This window comes from Oxyura jamaicensis, chromosome 8 (assembly GCF_011077185.1).
Source record: "Oxyura jamaicensis isolate SHBP4307 breed ruddy duck chromosome 8, BPBGC_Ojam_1.0, whole genome shotgun sequence".
NCBI classification, from domain to species: domain Eukaryota; kingdom Metazoa; phylum Chordata; class Aves; order Anseriformes; family Anatidae; genus Oxyura; species Oxyura jamaicensis.
Genome location: NC_048900.1, coordinates 1,082,447 through 1,099,423, shown reverse-complemented (window position 1 = coordinate 1,099,423; position 16,977 = coordinate 1,082,447). Strand labels below are relative to the sequence as shown.

The following is a 16,977-nucleotide window of genomic DNA, read 5'->3' as shown; positions in this document are numbered from 1 at the left end:
CTTCCTGATGTCCAGCCTAAACTTCCTGATGTCCAGCCTAAACTTCCCCTGTCTCAGCTTAACCCCGTTCCCACAGGTCCTATCACTGGTGTTTATGAAGAAAAGGTCACCTGCCTCTCCACTCCCCCTCGCAAGGAAGCTGTAGACTGTGATGAGGTCCCCCCTCCGCCTCCAGGCTGAACAGGCCCAGTGACCTCAGCCGCTCCTCATGTCTTCCCCTCTAGGCCCTTCACCATCTTTGTCGCCCTTCTCTGGACACTCTCCAACAGTTTCATGTCCTTTTTGTACTGTGGTGCCCAGAACTGCACACAGTACTCGAGGTGAGGCCGCACCAGCACAGAGTAGAACAGCACAATCACCTCCCTCGACTGACCAGCAATGCCATGCTTGATGCATCCCAGGATACGATTGGCCCTCCTGGCTGCTAGGACACACTGCTGGCTCATATTCAACTTTCTGTCAACCACAACCCCCAGATCCCTCTCTGCGGGGCTGCTCTCCAGTTGTATGCTGGACATTTTGTCCAGTAGGATCCTGTGGGAAACTGTGACAAAAGCCTTGCTGAAGTCCAGAAAGATCACATCAGCTGGTTTCCCTTAGTCGACTAGATGGGTGATCTTATCATAAAAAGAAATTTGATTTGCTAGGCAGGACCTACCCCTCATGAACCCACGTTGGCTGGGAGCAGTTACTGCACTGTCCCCCAAGTGTGCTTCAGTAACCTCAAGGATCATCTTCTCCATAATTTTACCAGGCACTGACATGAGACCAACTCTAGTTGGGCTTTGGCCACACAAACTTTCTGACTACAAACACGAACAGCATCCCTGTATTCCTTCCTCCTCGCCTGGCCCTCCTTCCAGCAGCCGTACACTTTCTTTTTTCACCTAAGCTCCAGTAGAAGATCCCTGGTCAGCCAGGTCAGCCTTCTGCCCCGTCTGCCTGACTTCTGATATTTTGGAATTCCCTGATCCTGTGCTTTTAGGAGGCAGTGCTTAAAGACTGACCAGCACTGATGGATGCCAATGCCTTCAAAAGAAGTTTCCCAGGGGACCTTGCTGACTAGTTCCCTGAGCAGCCTGAAGTCTGCTTTCCCCATATCCAGGGCTGAAATTCTGGTGGCAGTTTTCCTTCTGTCACCATAAATTCTAAACTCAACCACTTCATGGTCACTATGACCGAGACAGCCGCCAATTGCCACGTCTTCCACAAGACCCTCTGTTCTCCAGCAACAGATCTAGGAGGGCACCTTTCCTAGTTGGCTCCCTTAGCACCTGCACCAAGAAGTTATCATCTAGGTGCTTTATGAACCTCCTGGACTTGCTCATGTCAGCCGTGTGGTGATCCCAGTGGATGTCTGGCAAGTTGAAAACCCCCGTAAGGACAAGGGGAGTTGATCTCAAGGCATCTCTTAGTTCTGCAAAGAATAATTCATCGGCATTGTCATCCTGGCCAGGTGGTCTGTAATAGACTCCCACAATGCTTTTGGAAAATACTGATGTGTTACAGATGCCTTAATAAAAGCTCACCTATAACATACTCCCTCCACATTTTAAATAAAGACAACCATAAAGTATAGTTCAAGTTTCTTACCTGTCACCAAAAAGCATGGGCTTTTGGAGGCACTGCACACAAGCCTCATGGAACCACTGCTTACATTTGCAGCACTGCAACATCTTTAAATACCAGCTTCACCAACAGAAAGAAAAACAAGACATGTTAAATGTAACAAAGAACCATTTCAATTTAAATTAAAAAGCAAGGGATCTTCTGACCCAAACTTTCACTATCTATAAAAGTCACCCGTGTTACTGAAATATGAATATGAACATTTCAGTAACACAGTTTCACAATGAACCATTACTAGAAAAGTCTGACTAAAAGAGGCCTAAATAATAATTTTAAAAAATAGTAAAGGGATTGAGTTATTTAAAAAAATAAAATTGAATTTCCTCTGACCTTTTAATTCTTGATCATAAGAATTAAAGAAATCCATTTAACATTTAAATGCCTTCTCACAAACTGGATTAGCTTCCTTGTCATTTTCTAAAGCAACAACAGTCGCATACATCACAAACATTTGTTCTGAGGGTTCAACTATTTGAATCCTCAAACTGAGCCTCAGTTTAGGGTCTTTTTTTTTTTTTTTTTCCCCTTTTTCTACCTTCTCCCTTGAGAAAAGGAACCATGCAAATTTGAAAGTTACATTTTTGTAAGTCTGCAAAATTCTCAAAGTCCTGCTATGTGAGTATAAACTCAAAATCAATCATAGAATGGCTCAGGTTGGAAGGGACATTAAAGATCACCTAGTTCCAACCCCAAAAGCTTTACTTCTTTGTGGGACTCTGACTTGCCTTGACTTCAAATATTCAGTGCTACTTCACTCCTTCACTAATCCATGCAGACACCACAGTATTCATTTCTATCTACTTAGATGTCCTCATTCCTTAGAAATGGAAGAATCAAGGAAGGACTCTATAATGCCGTTAAGAGAAAAAAGAGCCAGCTGCTTGTGGCAATAACTGCCATACAGGGCATCATGTTGAAGTAGAATCAGACAGGATCCTACCTCATAGTATCCCACCTTGTATTAATTCTGACCCTGACGTAAGGGAACAATTCAAAATAACTATTCACATGAACAAAGACAGTGTAGCATCTGTGCAAATCTAGACAATAAGATCAATAAAATACTCCTTTTTTCAGTGTGTCACTATTTATATATACACAAACTTAAGTTTTAGGTTTTATAAGCTTGTCTTTCAAAAAATATCCAAAGAACTTCACAATAAACACAGCTGTTTATTCTAACTGTATTTAATAAACTGATGTCCAGATACATTTACATTTCTGACTAATGACAGGTGTGCTAACATCAGAAAAACGCTGTCTACAACTGCAAGATCAGGAATAACTCCATCTGACCTCAAGCATAGAGCAATAGCAATGCAACAAAACTATATTACTGTTTGTTGTAGAAAGGGCTTGTCTTATCTGATGTCACATGACAAAATTAAAACAAATTGAATGGCAAGATGAAAGACATTAATAACATATTTCCCAGGAGATATTTTTAAAATAACAGTATGAGTAATTAAAAATTCCACTCCACATCAACTTTAATATCTATATACAACGGAAACAGCCAATGTAACAAGTAAAAGTGTACAGGATCAGGGTCAAAGTTTGCAGCTTTATTATGGAGAAAAGTTCTTGCATAGTTATCTGTTTACTTACTCTCCAGGTCCTCCACAATAGCAGTAGCACTGCTGGACATTGGTTTTATGGCCTGCATCCCACTCAAGGTCTGTTGCGTTGTATGGTAATGTTTGTTTCATGACTTGCAGTGCTTTGGCATTTGGTCCTTTCTTAAGCGCACCACCTCTCTGAGCCAAAATAAATACACTAGTTTACAAAAGTAGTCATACATTCCTGATACTTTAAAATCCTTTAATTTGAAAGTTACAGAAGTTTGTCTATAGTCAAATAAAGTGCTTTCACCTATCCTTATGCTTTAATATACCAGCTATTTTTTGAAAATGAAATGAAAAAGGAATGTCACCTATTTCTAAAGTAAAGATTAATTCCCAAAATACAAAACTTTTTCATCCAGATCGAAGTCAACGAGAGAAGTTGCTGAAAAAACGCAGTATTATTTGCTGGTTTCAAATTTATACAAGTTATGTGAGCAATTTGGGAATATTAAGAAGAGTTTTGTCTAGGAACATACCTTTGTTGTTGTTGCAAAAACACACTGTCGACAGAGCCATTTATCATCTGAATCAATCACACTGGAATCAATATTTGGTGTGTGACACAGCTGATGATAACCTATAATAAGCGTGATTAACCAAGGTAAAAAAGAAGGCAAAATAAAAATAACTACATATAATTTTAATCCAACTGTAATGCATTATCCTTTGCCAAGTGCCAAAACTCTGATCAAAAAACAGTAACATTCAAAATGGTCCTTTAACTTTTCTCAGTAAAAAAGTAGCTTTACTTACAGAAGAGGTGTTAGTTATTTTAACACGTATTATAATTATTCACTGATTTTTAATAGCCTCTAAGGGTTATAAAACTTAAGATCAGTTGAGCAATCAGTGATAGCCATGTAAATATCCTCCTTTGTGAAACAAATGTCTTTTAAAATGCAGGAAATAGGAAAAAAAAATCTAGTTACCTTGCCCACATTTATCACATATAACCATTTCATTTGGTGCTTCTGAATACTCTTCCTGACATATTGTACAGACCATTTCCCCACTTTCAGTGGCTCCTAGAAAAAGACAAAGGTATGATTTTTCCTCCCCAAGACTACATCTGCAGTTGGGGCCGTCATCACATATATTTTTGGTAATGAGTTACAGATCCGTGAATTGTAGAAACAGATTGCTATTGAGCCAAACTCCCTAACAAAAAATAAATTCACACATTTTGAACAGACTAAGTGTCTGCATCACTTACCATAGGCTGCAGGATAGATATAGGCTATATTGTCTATTGACTATGTATTCCATGGTTCCTCAATATAAACAACAAAAATTAAATGTTTGAATAAAGAATATAAAAGCGGATTGAAAAATACGCATCGACAAATCCTATCTGGACAATTGACAGATGTGTTTTGTATTCAAAGCAGTTTACATCTTCCTATACTACATGCACATACTACATGCACAATTTAGTGCATGTCTTTTTAATAGATCTGCCCAAAGTGCTTTAAATTTTAAATTTACAACACACTTAGGAAACATGTTATTACTTCTTATAAATATCTGCAAGGAAACAAAAGCACACAATAACTGTACAGGTTAAGAGAAATGTTAGCTTTTAGACTGGAAAAAAAATAAAAAGTACATCTTGCTTCAGTTACACCACATATCAGGGTAAAAACCTGGATTAAAATACAAGCTATTTAATCTACTTGTTATCATACTCATGAACTAACGTTTGACTGTTACCATAAATGACTCAAAGATCGTAAATTAGTGTCATATAAAAAAGGTTAAAATCTTCTCAGAAATAAAACATTTGCTATTATGAATGCAAAGCTTTTCCTCTTAGTAAATAGTGTTTAAATATCAAGAATCAGCAGGAGCCAGATCAGCTTTCCATTACTATTTCATCATCATGTAAAAGTAACTGATTTTCAGATGATCAGATGAAACTCACTGAAATTCCTATCCATGCTTTATTAGCATTAGATTATTAAAGCACTTGCTAGTCCCAAAATATCTGAAAAACCAAAGTTAATATAAAACAGACATCTCACTTGATAATTGATCATTTATTTACAGTACTTGAATACCCCCGTACTTTCGTATGTGAAAGAGTATGGTGCTATTTTTAAGTGTGAAAAATCCATTCAAATGCAGGATCTTCCAGTCTTTGGTTTCTTTCTACATTACGCTGTTTCAACTGAAAACAACAGGAAGTCAAACTCTGTGTAAATGAGGTCCTGGAGTTTTTTGTTAAGACAGCATTATACTCTATTCCCATGCATTATACTCTATTCCCATCCAAATAAACACAAACGTGATTATTTTTAAAAGTGTTCTACCCTTCCTGCACATAGTTATGGGAAAACAAAAAAAATGAAAAGGTAACTTCAGTGAAAAGAGTTTTTGAAAAGAGGTGAGGCTTTTTGTTTGTTTTTTAATTGCCTAATTCGTGACCCTGGGTCACATTAAAACTATATTGCTCTTTAGGAAACAATCATACAATACAATCATTTTAACAGATATAATAATCTAAACAAAATACCAAACAATGACTACTTCACTGAAGTCCTTGCCTGTTTGTATGTCCTTCCAGAGAACCCAGGATTTGGAACTGTCTTCAAATATAATGAAGCAGTTCTGTTTCAGTTTATTTATCTGAAAAACATGAATACAGCCATGAAGCCATGAGTAAAAGAACTAAGTAGAAGAATATATTTAATCTTAAGTAAGTGAAACAACAACACTGTCTTATTTAACCAACATATACTGTAAGACTCTATTGAGGTTAAACAACTGTTTACCTTTTTGATAGTTCCAAGATAAAACAAGCCATCTGACCATCTAGCTAGGACATCCTGACCTTCTTCAAATTTACACAGTGGCTTTTTGGCTTTCTGCCCATCACGTAATGACAGCTTGGTCAAGGATGCTGAGGTCTTATGGCTTCGACGTAAAGGAGACCGCTTATGGACCAGTGAATTACCCACCGCTGTAGAGTCTCTGAAAGAAGAGAAGCAAGAGAAAACGGAAACAAAACTATAGTAAAGTAAGAAAACTGTCATTTTAGATATTAGTGATTTACCAATAGAATTCACTTAGCTACCTCCAGAACTTCAGTTACCTAAGAAGCTGGTTGTATTTTCAGACTCTGCAACTACAAGACTCCACAAATTTGAAAGAGACAAGTTTGTATAAAAGAAGAATCTTCTATGACACTAACATAAATAGGGATAGGGACACTCAAACAACTTTTCTGCTCAATCTCTTCATGAGGGTACCAGAAGCATCGAGAATGCATCAAAACAATGCATCAAAACAAGTGGAGGATTGCTTCTGCAAATATGAATCACTATGGACACTGTCAGAGTTCTAGAATTCCAAGGAAACTAAAAGGGTCCTAAGACAATTATACTACCCCAGTAGTGAGAGTATCAGTCTATAGTTGATGTGGTGCACAGCAGTTAACTACTCAGAGTAGTAAGACATGGTGTATGGGGGAACAGTAGGTTGAGCATTATGCTAACTCAAAGTCTAAGTTAACTCAGATACACCCAATACTGTAACATGTTTTGCCACTAAACATAGCTGTAGAGGTTTCCAGACCAGGAATGATTCCTGTGTTACATTTCTAACATAGGACAGTTTACTTCTATGTTAGAATAAGAAAGGAAAAGTGTGAGGTGTTTTAGCCTTTCTTCACACCTAAGATCAAACTTTCACAATTACTAGAATCCCCATTTCTTTTCCGCCCCTCATGATCCTGCAATGTAAGTTCTGCTGCTTCTCACATAAAAGCCGTTTAATGTTAGCACTGTTTTTCCCCAAGTCCTACTGCACCAAAAGAGGCACAGCCAGCAGGTCAAGGGAGATGACTGTTCTGCTCTGCCCTTGCGAGGCCCCACTTGGAGTGCTGCATCCAGGTCTGAGGCCCCCAGTCCAGCACAAGGAGGACATGGAGCTGTTAGAGCAGGTCCAGAGAAAGCCACAAAGATGATCAGAGGGCTGGATCAGCTGGATCACCTCTTCTACTGGGACAGGCTGAGAAAGCTGGGGATGTTCAGCCTGGAGAAGGCTTGGCCTTATTGCAGCTTTTCAATACTTTCAGGGGGCTTATTAAAAAAAAAAAAAAAAAAAAAAAAAAAAAAAAAGCAGCAACTCTTTGCTCAGGCAGATAATGACAGGACAAGGGGGAATGTTGTTAAACTAAAAGAGGGGAGATTTAGATTAGAGGTTGAGGAAAATTCTTTACTATGAGGGTGGTGAGGCACTAGAAGAGGCTGCCCAGAGAAGCTGCAGATGCTCCAGCTCTGCAGGTGTTCAAAACCAAGCTGGATGGGGCCCTGGGCAACCTGATCTAGTGAGAGGTGTCCCTGCCTATGGCAGGGGGTTGGAATTAGAAGGAACCTTAAAGACCACCTAACTCAAGTCATTCTAGGATATGATTCTATGATACTACAGCCTCTGACAAAGAAGCCAGGATGCAGACAGCATTCAAAATATAGGTTTATAACAAGAGAATCGCTGTAGCTGAACCCATTAGCCTGGGTCATTTTACTTCTTAAGAATAACATTTGCAGTCTTTCCCCCCAGCAGTGCCATCAGGCACGGCATAAAAATTTTCAAACTATTAGAAACTCTGGGTTCTCATTCTAACTGCAGTCAGTCCAGAGCTTACTGTTTCTCTTCCCACTGTGTTCTCTTTGCACCACATTTCACTTGCCATTTCATCACCCAGCTACTCAGTAGCTTGAAGTTCTTCTGTTTGGCCAGCCACCTTCTGCAAATAAACTCATATCCTTAAAGTACTTCATCATTTGAACTCACCATCTTCTGTACATCACTGCAAGATTTTATCCCTTTTCTTGTGCAGTAGCTTTAACTTTTGGAAAAGCCTTTGAAACATGCCAGCTCTTAACGCTTGCTGCTGCCACCTTCTATTCTCTCCATTGTATCTGTACAAGCATTTACATACCCAAGTACCAAACAGGCTCTGAAACAAGCATGTCTGAAATCAGCCAGTAACCTGAGGATGAAGATTAAAACTTCAATTCCCCGAACTCCTCTGACTACATCAATGCCCAAGCTGGCATAAAGCAATGTTCAAAGGCTAGACAAGGTTAGACCAAATCAACCTAGAAATAGCTGTGAAACTATAAACTGCCTTTTTGGTTTTTGGAAAGGAATCATCATTAGTATCAAAGTATTCTGATACTACAAGTTACATCATCACATCTAGGAACTTGATTTAGCTTATTAAACAGGTCAATAAAATGCAGTGGGTATTCTAAAGCATCCAAAGCAAATTGACTAGTCTAGTGGACCTTGAAACAGTTTAATGCATGTGTTGACAGAACAACTCTTCTAGACATTCAAAGGTGTTCTTTCCAGCTTTCTATTCAGTTTGATTTATAGGACTAGAAGAAGTGGCTGAAAAATAGTAACAATGTCTCCTCTATAACAGCACATGAAAAGGGTCTGAAAGATCTTGGACACAGTAAGCAAAAAGACAGTCAGATCATTTATTATATGTAACCTAGTACAGATTTCCAATTAAAAAAGCAAATCAACAAGCAAAATATTTTGAGTTTTACAAAAGAAGTTATCATATGCTTGTGAAGACTTCTTTAGTACAGAAAAAAATGTCCCCAATTCCAAAGTATAACTTAAGTGACTAACTTAAGTGCCTAGTGCATCATTTCCTAGTACAGAGCACTTCTACACGGAATCCATACATGGCCTTGTACAACAGCCTAAATTCACAATAGATACTGCAAACACCAAAGGATCTCGACTCACACACCATGAAGGTCTGAGCCAATGAAGCAGTCACCTCTCCCCTGCCCACACTGCCCGCCCTATGGGAGATAACACTGCTGAAGTGATGACCGGACAGCTCATGAAGTAGCTCCTGCCGAGGCAGTTTTGGGTGTAACTTGATGTGTAGACAGAAAACAGGGCTAGTTGGAAAACAGGCTGACAGTTGCTGCTAAGCTTAGCAGTTGCTTTCCACATGGATCAGAAATTCCTCCTCAGTGAAACATGTCCTCAGTGTTTTAATAGAGATCTAGTGGGAACAGCCACCGTTTTAACGGGTTGATTTTAATTAACAAACCATTACCAAAAGTTACACTAACCATTAAAATCAATTTTTATAGGATGTTAAATGAAAATGCAAGTTACATTAATCCCTTGTCATTTTGAAATCGATCTAAGTGTTCTACATTTTTAAGGAACTTGCTTTCAGGTCTTCCCTAATCCACAGCATCTTCCCACCAATTTAAAGGATTACCAATAAAATCAGTAACATTTAAGTAACAATTTACTCACCATCTTAAGATTTCCCTTCTACCACTTCTCACTGCAGAATATTCAATGTCTTACTTCTCCCCCTCCCCAAAAAATGCATCTAATATAAAAACTTTATCTCATTTACCTTGCACAACTGAGCTTTGTTGCATGCCATACAGAATGTCCAACTTAAGCATGCACTAAGCTTTATATCTTTTATTCAATACAGTTTATATGCTGTGGCTCTACTCTTATTCAAGCACTTAAAAGTCCAAAGAAAGTACTTACGTACCCATGCAATTCTTCAGTAGTAGGGGAATTCAGTCTGCATGTTGAAACATGCTTCAAAATAGGAAATGCACTGTGACCATTCCTTCATAAGGTAATCTCGTGAAGTACTGAGAACACCCATTTTTTCACCTCAGGGCCTCGATCATAACCACAGATATTCTCAAGTAAGACAAGCAGAAGCCCTTCTACTCATCTACTTAATGAATTAAGTTACAGTAACACGCTGCAGTAGGAAGAGGTCGCTGTCATGCTTTGTCAACTGGAATGGCAAACTCCCTCAGAAAGTAAGCTACCTAAAAATCTGGTTCAGTAAGTGGACTGAACCATGACAACCTGACGACAAGATACAATTCATAGCATTGTATCTACTAAAATCAAAATTAGAACTTGCCAGGTATCTTTACTGGAGGTTAGAAAGTCTGAATGTTCATGCAGCACCTCTGACTCTCACTTCTCCCCAGAAGCCCTATAAGAAGACATGGGGAAGCCAGGGAGAAAAGATGGGAAGAGGATGGCAGCATTCACCCTCTCGTTTCCAAATGGCTTGTTTCCAAGTACCAGGGTAGGTCACTCATACTTCTGCACTTCTTCAGTCACAACAGCTGCTCTGCAGCACTGCTGTTAGGAAGAGCTCTCCAGCCATTTCTCCAGGCAGCTCAGCTCACTGGTTAGTTTCACGGAATGGTTGGTCAGCAAAACAGAGCAAATGCAAACAAGCAGCTTGGGACAGGAACTCCCTCAGCTGGCACTGCCAGAGCATATCACTGAGCATACAGCCCAGGCAATTTCAAGAAGCTTGTTTCAGAAGGACCGCGTGATTCACAAATACTTCAGCGGTTACAGGTGATCACTACCCTATAAGCCCAGGTTTTGAAAAACAATTCAAAAACATTGTTAGCAATTAAGCATCCAAAACATTAACAGAAACTTTTAATTCACTGAGAACTTACAGGAGAAGGACCTGGAGATTATTTATTTATTCCCAGTATATACAAGCCACACTGAAGGGAAGCCAAGCTTGGATAGTCCAGCAGGTTTAGAAGGAACTCAGTCTAGAAATGGCACACATTGATATTTACTTGTATATACACACTGCATCCTACTGAGACAACTCATAGATCCCAAAGCTGCCTCAAAACTAGAAAAGGTGATATCACACAAGTTCATTCACTAGACCTCTTATAGTAACTAGAGATAATCATTTTATGTTCTGATCCCTTCACCCTTTCAGTTTCAATTGTTGTCTAAAATTAGATGAAATGCATGCTTCCATTAACCTTTAAAAGAGCAAAACACACCCTCAGCTATGAATAAGGGTTGTAAAATGGCAGTGGTCTGTTCTGCTCTTTAACACAGGACAGTGAGCATCTCACAGGGACCAGAGGGGGGGCACAGGGGAGAGACTGGGAACACACCAAACAGTACAGTTTCGTGTGACTGATTCAACACAGCAGCTTGCTCCCCTCCCACCAGCTCCAGGATAACAGGCTGACTTCACCATAAGCTTCCTATCCATTTTCTCCCCCTTATTGTGAATTACTTTTCTGATACGTTAAACAAGTTCAAGCACCTCGCAAAGGTGACTAGACAGGTGAACAGCAGGTAAGCAGCAAGAACTCACAGCCAAAGGGTGGGAATTAATCTCTTCTAGGAGCCAGTCTTAGCACATTTACCCAACACTGCATAACCAAGTCCAAAGCCATGCTTCCGATGCAGCTGCTAGCTTGCAACTGCATGTTTCTTCTCCCTTCCTTGCACCATCTCTCCCGTTTATCAGATGTAATGCTGAACAACATTCGAATCATAGAATGGTTCCGGTTGGAAGGGACCTTGAAGATGATCTAGTTCCAACCCAAAATACTGGCTCACTGTGGCAGCAATACCCCTTCCCCCAAACAAAAAGATACTGCTGGGCCACAAGCAAAGACAGACATAGTAGGATACTTCCCACGCTTGCCCCAAATCCAAACGTACAATCAGTTTGATCCAAAAGAGCTAGGAAGTTCACTTTGCTTGTGATAGTGGCAAAATTGTTGCTGTAGTCACTGTTCCAATCATACAGAAACACACTATTACGTAAGTATAGCAACTTCCTAATAAGCAGAAGCTCCAATACATGTCTAAACAGTCTGTCTGTCCTTCTGTACTGATTCATGGAGCCACTTCCAATGTGCAGTGTCACAGAACATCTACAAGGTGTACTTTTAGCATCTTATCTTCACACTATTTTATGTTCTGGTATAATGAAAAGCCTAAGCCTTATCACTAATGTGCAGGAAAAAAGGATAATCAAAATCTAACCTAGGCATACCTCAACCTAAAAAAAACAAATAGCAATGGTTGTGGGAAAAGAAATCCATTCTCAAAATTGTTCCACTAACCCAAGTGAGGCTAACCATTCTGTGGTTCCTGGGTTGACGTTTCGGCCTGTCCTAAAGATGGGTTTACTATTTGCTCTCTCTAGTCATCGCTGACTATCCCTGTTCTCCACTACCTCAGATGACAAAAAGCAGCCCCACAAGAACATCAGTTACCTGCGTGCTCCTGAAAGCAGCCCACCTGGTCCCACAGTTCCATACGAGTCAAGTGCACATTCCTATTTAAACATGTGTGGCAAGCCCACTCAAGCAAGCCATTCTAAACAAATTCATCAAGGATGGGGAGGTTAGAGTATCATTTAACGCGTGAAGACTTAGGCATGAAGGTTTCAGGGCAAACCCCTTTCTAGATGAGCTGCTCCATGGTAGCAAGATGAGAAATTTTAACTTGTTTCATTCCCAGCACTACTCAGGTCTAACATAATAGTATTCATCATCATCAGAAGTGATTTCCATGCAATACATCACTTACATTGCTATCCCAATAGGATGGTTGTGTTTTTTTTAATCATTTGAAAAAGACTTGCCATTGTTTCAGCTGATTTTCACTCCAAATTACTCTGTATGGTTAGACACTTCAAATCATTTTATACTAATTAGTGACAGAACATCTTTTCACTAGTTTTTTTATATATATATATATATATATATATGTCCTTTCAAAAGTACATCCATCACATTTCTTGATGAAAGTAATAAGTTCTGCCTTTTTCCAAAAAAAGTGGTACTACGAACTAAAAGAGGCAGAAGCCAACTCAGCTGATTAGCAGCTGAGTCCGTGAACTGAGCACTAGAAAGAAGCTTGGCCAGAAGATTGAAGGGAAGCGACTGTTCCCTTCTACACATGAAGGATATTGCATCTGGGGTTTCCCAGTGCAAAATAAGATACAAAACTAGCATGTGTTCGCTGTAGGGCTACCAAAGCGGTCAAGGACTAGAGCACTTGGCCTGTGAGTAGAGGCTGAAGGAGCTGGGATTATTTGGCCTGCAGAAGAAATGGCTTCAGAGAGACCTAGCAGCAGCCTATGAGAGGATTAGCAAGATGGAATTAGCCTCTTCACGGTAGCACACGGCAGAAAGACGACTTCATTTGTCTAAGTGGCAGAAATATGTTCTGATGAATATAGGGGAGAAATTTTCCACCCATAAAGACAGCTTAGCAGTGAAACAGAGGCCTAGGGAGGTTGTGTGGCCTCAATCACTGGAGGCTTTCAAAGGCTGACTGGTTAAGTCCTTGAACAACCTGGCCTGGTGGCTGAAGATACACTGAACAGAACTGGGGACCTCCCAAGATCCCTTATGACCCAAATCATCTTCTGATCTTATGAAGTATGACTCTCCTTACTAGGACTGATTCATACCATGAAAAGGAAGAATGCATTTATCCCAGCAGCTGCCTAGCTCTATAACAACACAAACATTGCTGATTGCGTTTTTATTTGATCAAGTCCTCCTTCAAGAAATAACTAGAGGTATTTCACACACAAAGTTAAAGTATTAGTCCTTAAGTCTTCATTAAGGAAGAACACAGTTCCCTGCATATTGTAGTACCTAGGGAGGTCGGGTGGGGTAGTCCTGTACCACCCCATTTGTTTGGGACTGATCATGTGTTCATACACAAAAAGAGGCAGAAGGTGGCATTAAGGAGAGAAGAGTATCAGGTTCTCAAATCAGATCTTCCCTTAAACATATACTTAGCACCACCTTGAACATAACAAGTGCTTTTTGGGCTTCCACAGTATCCAAATACAGCATGCCCAGCAGTGCACCTAAGGGAGTGTCGAATGAGCAGGCACCCAGGCTGTAAAGATTACAAACAACATGCTGACTTGCACTGGAGGGACAAAAAATCACAGGTGATCAAAACTCAAAGATAGATTTATTTTAAATATATTACCATGGAGCACTCATGAAAGTCAGTTCTTGTAAGAAACCTTTCAAAAATAAATCTAACTAAAACATAAAAATAAAGTATTATCCCCGGGTATTTTAGTTAGTGAACAAAGTATTTCTAGACTCAACAGGAACACTCATCACTCGTTACCATCTCTCATAGAAAATCATGCCTTGACTTCACTCAACAATAGAGATTCTACCTTCTAGGAAGAAGCCATCAGCTTGAAATGTAGGTTATTTAAGGTGCAAATTAAATTAGTTTCAGTACTTCCACTAACAGGTATCACCCTGCCCAAAGACCTTCCAGCAATACCTGTGGTTTTATAATTCTTCTCCTATTGTGCTTTACTCAAAGACATACTTCCACTCCATTTCCTGCAAGGAAGGTCTGTAAAGAAGGTGAAACCAACTGCAGCAAGCTCAGAGGCAGTCACACAAAAAGTACTGTCAAATCACAAACTAAGTAGAATTCATTCTAGCCTGAGTTCAGTCTTGATACTACCTAACCACATGTATCGCCTTCAACTAGTTAGAATATATGCACACACCTCAACTGCTAACCAACTATCCCAAACCAACTTTTAGAACCAACTGACACTTTTTAAGAATTCGTCCTGGAGTAGATATATGGTTTCCCAGAGTCGCCTTTCAGATAACCGACAAAATGTGACTTAGCTGCAGAAAGCATTACTGCTAAACTCTCACTGTAGACACGCATTTCACTAGCTTGTAGCTCCTTGTGAAGAGCCATCCTTCTCTCTCACTACTTTATGATTCACTTTCTTACATTTTGTTTTCAATCTTTGTACCCCCTTGTTCTTTTCTCTTAAAAAGAAACTAAATGTATTAACCTCTTTCCTAATGCTATGTTTTTGTAACTATGTTTTTTCTCTTCTTCCAAGAAATTTGTAATTTGAGTTCTCAAAAGAGGGACAAACATTAGGTTGTTAGTTTTTAGCAACCTGACTACAGACAGCAAAAGTCAGGGAACCTGTTTTCTCGCTATTCCATGCTTTTGCGAGCTTAAATACAAGACATTTATCACGTTCCCTTACATTGTAAACCAGGAAAAACAATCATGCTTCACTGCGTATGGCCTTTTAGAGTCACGAGCTGGGCCCAGCCACCAGACACCCCCGGAACAAGCAGAACCCCACGCTGCCTCCCCGGCAGGCCCTTCCTTGCGTGCTGAGGCCTCCTCCTGCACGCAGCAGCCAGATGCTCTAGGGGTGACGGCCCCTCGCGCCCCGCACGGCGCCGTATTGTTCTCCCCGGCACCAGGAGCACCGACCCTTTCTCCCGACGGCGCTGGAGCCGGGAAGCAGAGAAGACGCGTTCTCGGAGCAGCTCCCCGAGGCAGCCCGGGGCAGTTCCAGGGGCCGCCAGGGCACGCTGCTCAGCCGGCCGGCCGCGCTGCTGACAGAGCTGGAGGTGAGGCACCGCAAAAACCAACCCGAAGTTACCAGCGAGCACCGCCACCGCCTCTTTTGTGTCGCTCCCTTCACACGTGAGCGAACGTAGCCATTTCGGCCAATGCCCACAGACCGAGGGAGAGAAAAAAAATAAAAAGACGGGGCACAGCCGGTGCGAGGCCCCCGCCCGCCGCCCCCTTCCCTTTGTTGCGGCCCCGCTGACCCCCCCGGGCCCTCTCAGCCCTTGGGGCGGGGATGGGGTCGCCGGGGGGGGGGGGCTGCGGGGCCCGAGCTGCCGCCCCCTTCCCGTCCCTTCCTTCGCTTCCTTCCCCCCCCCCGCCGCCCCTCCTTCCTTCTCCTCCCCCCTCACCTCATTCGGTCCCCCCAGTGGTGCCAACCGCCTCATACAGGGAAATCGCCGAGCGCGGCAGCGGCCTCCCCCCGGTGGCCCAGGCCCTCGGTGCGCAGCGGGACCCCCCCCAAGCTGCGGCCCTGGCGGACGGAAGGGCGGGGGAGGGCTCAGAGCCGACTCAGGGCCAGCCCAGGCGCGGCGCAGCCCCTCGCCATTTTTGTTTCCCGCGGAGGAGCCGCTGGTGCATTGTGGGAGCACAAAGGGCCGCCGCCCCGCCCCGCCCGCGCCGGCAGGCAGCTCCTCGGCCAGGGGGCGGGGCGGCGCGGCGGCGGAGGGACACAGGTGGAGGCGAGCGCTGCCTCCCGCGGAACAAAGGCGGACTACTTTAGGCGTGCGCGCCGCGTATCCGTGCGCTCGATGCGGCGCTGGGGCGGGCCGCGCGCCGCCTTCCCCTCACGGCCGCCGCCCATTGTTCCCGCCGCACCTGAGGGCTGCCCATCCGGTCGGGGGTCGGGGCCGGCCACGGGGGCTAGGAACGGCCGCACGGGAACGGGGAGCCCCGGCCCGGGCCCGCTGGCTGCCGTCGGGAGCGCGACTCTGACAGCGGGACGCTGCCATTTTAGGAGCCGGACTCGGCTTCGGTTTCTGCTCGCCCGCACCGCCACCGGGCTGCCCCTTACCAGCGGTGTAAGGTCAGCCCGGGTAGTGCCCGCGGCTCAACGCGGCGGGTGCCCGCTGCAGCGGTGACACACGCAAGGAAGCCTGCCCCTGTCCCCCCAAGGGCCGTTATTCGGTGCCGTTCAGAGCTGTAGGCGGTGCCGAAGTGCAAATACCTGCCGGAGCAGGGCCCCGGGTCCCGCAATGAGCGGGGCAGAGCTGACCTCGGTGCAGCGGAGGGCCGGTTCCTGATCCCGGCCCCGTCCCGCTTGTGCTCCCTCACGCGCTCCGGGTCCCAGCGCTGCCTCCTGTCCGGGGACGAGCCTGCCAGCCCTCCCGGGGGGAAGCCTGGCAGGGCACGCGCGTACTGCTTTCCTGGCCAGCCTCTAGGTGCAGCAAAGTAAAACAACACTTGTGGTCCACGTCTCTTCGTGGCTGGCACTGCTGTAAATACAAGTTGTGGGGAGCAGCTCGGTGCA

The 16,977-nt window shown here is 43.0% G+C and overlaps 1 protein-coding gene and 1 long non-coding RNA gene across 2 annotated transcripts in view; one reads left to right on the top strand and one right to left on the bottom strand.

Annotated features, from left to right (window-relative positions):
- The window catches only part of MTF2 (metal response element binding transcription factor 2), a 27,045-nt gene extending 10,912 nt beyond the window's left edge, over positions 1-16,133 (bottom strand). The window contains exons 1-7 of the mRNA XM_035332827.1: positions 15,860-16,133; positions 6,026-6,224; positions 5,798-5,879; positions 4,184-4,279; positions 3,731-3,831; positions 3,238-3,386; positions 1,594-1,689 (exon numbers count right to left, since the gene is read on the bottom strand). Coding sequence (XP_035188718.1) covers positions 1,594-1,689; positions 3,238-3,386; positions 3,731-3,831; positions 4,184-4,279; positions 5,798-5,879; positions 6,026-6,224; positions 15,860-15,864 — 728 coding nt within the window. The 5' untranslated portion in view covers positions 15,865-16,133. The remainder of the gene's footprint in view (positions 1-1,593; positions 1,690-3,237; positions 3,387-3,730; positions 3,832-4,183; positions 4,280-5,797; positions 5,880-6,025; positions 6,225-15,859) is intronic.
- The window catches only part of LOC118170522, a 16,917-nt gene continuing 12,137 nt past the window's right edge, over positions 12,198-16,977 (top strand). The window contains exon 1 of the long non-coding RNA XR_004752755.1: positions 12,198-12,208. This is a non-coding gene — a long non-coding RNA (uncharacterized LOC118170522). The remainder of the gene's footprint in view (positions 12,209-16,977) is intronic.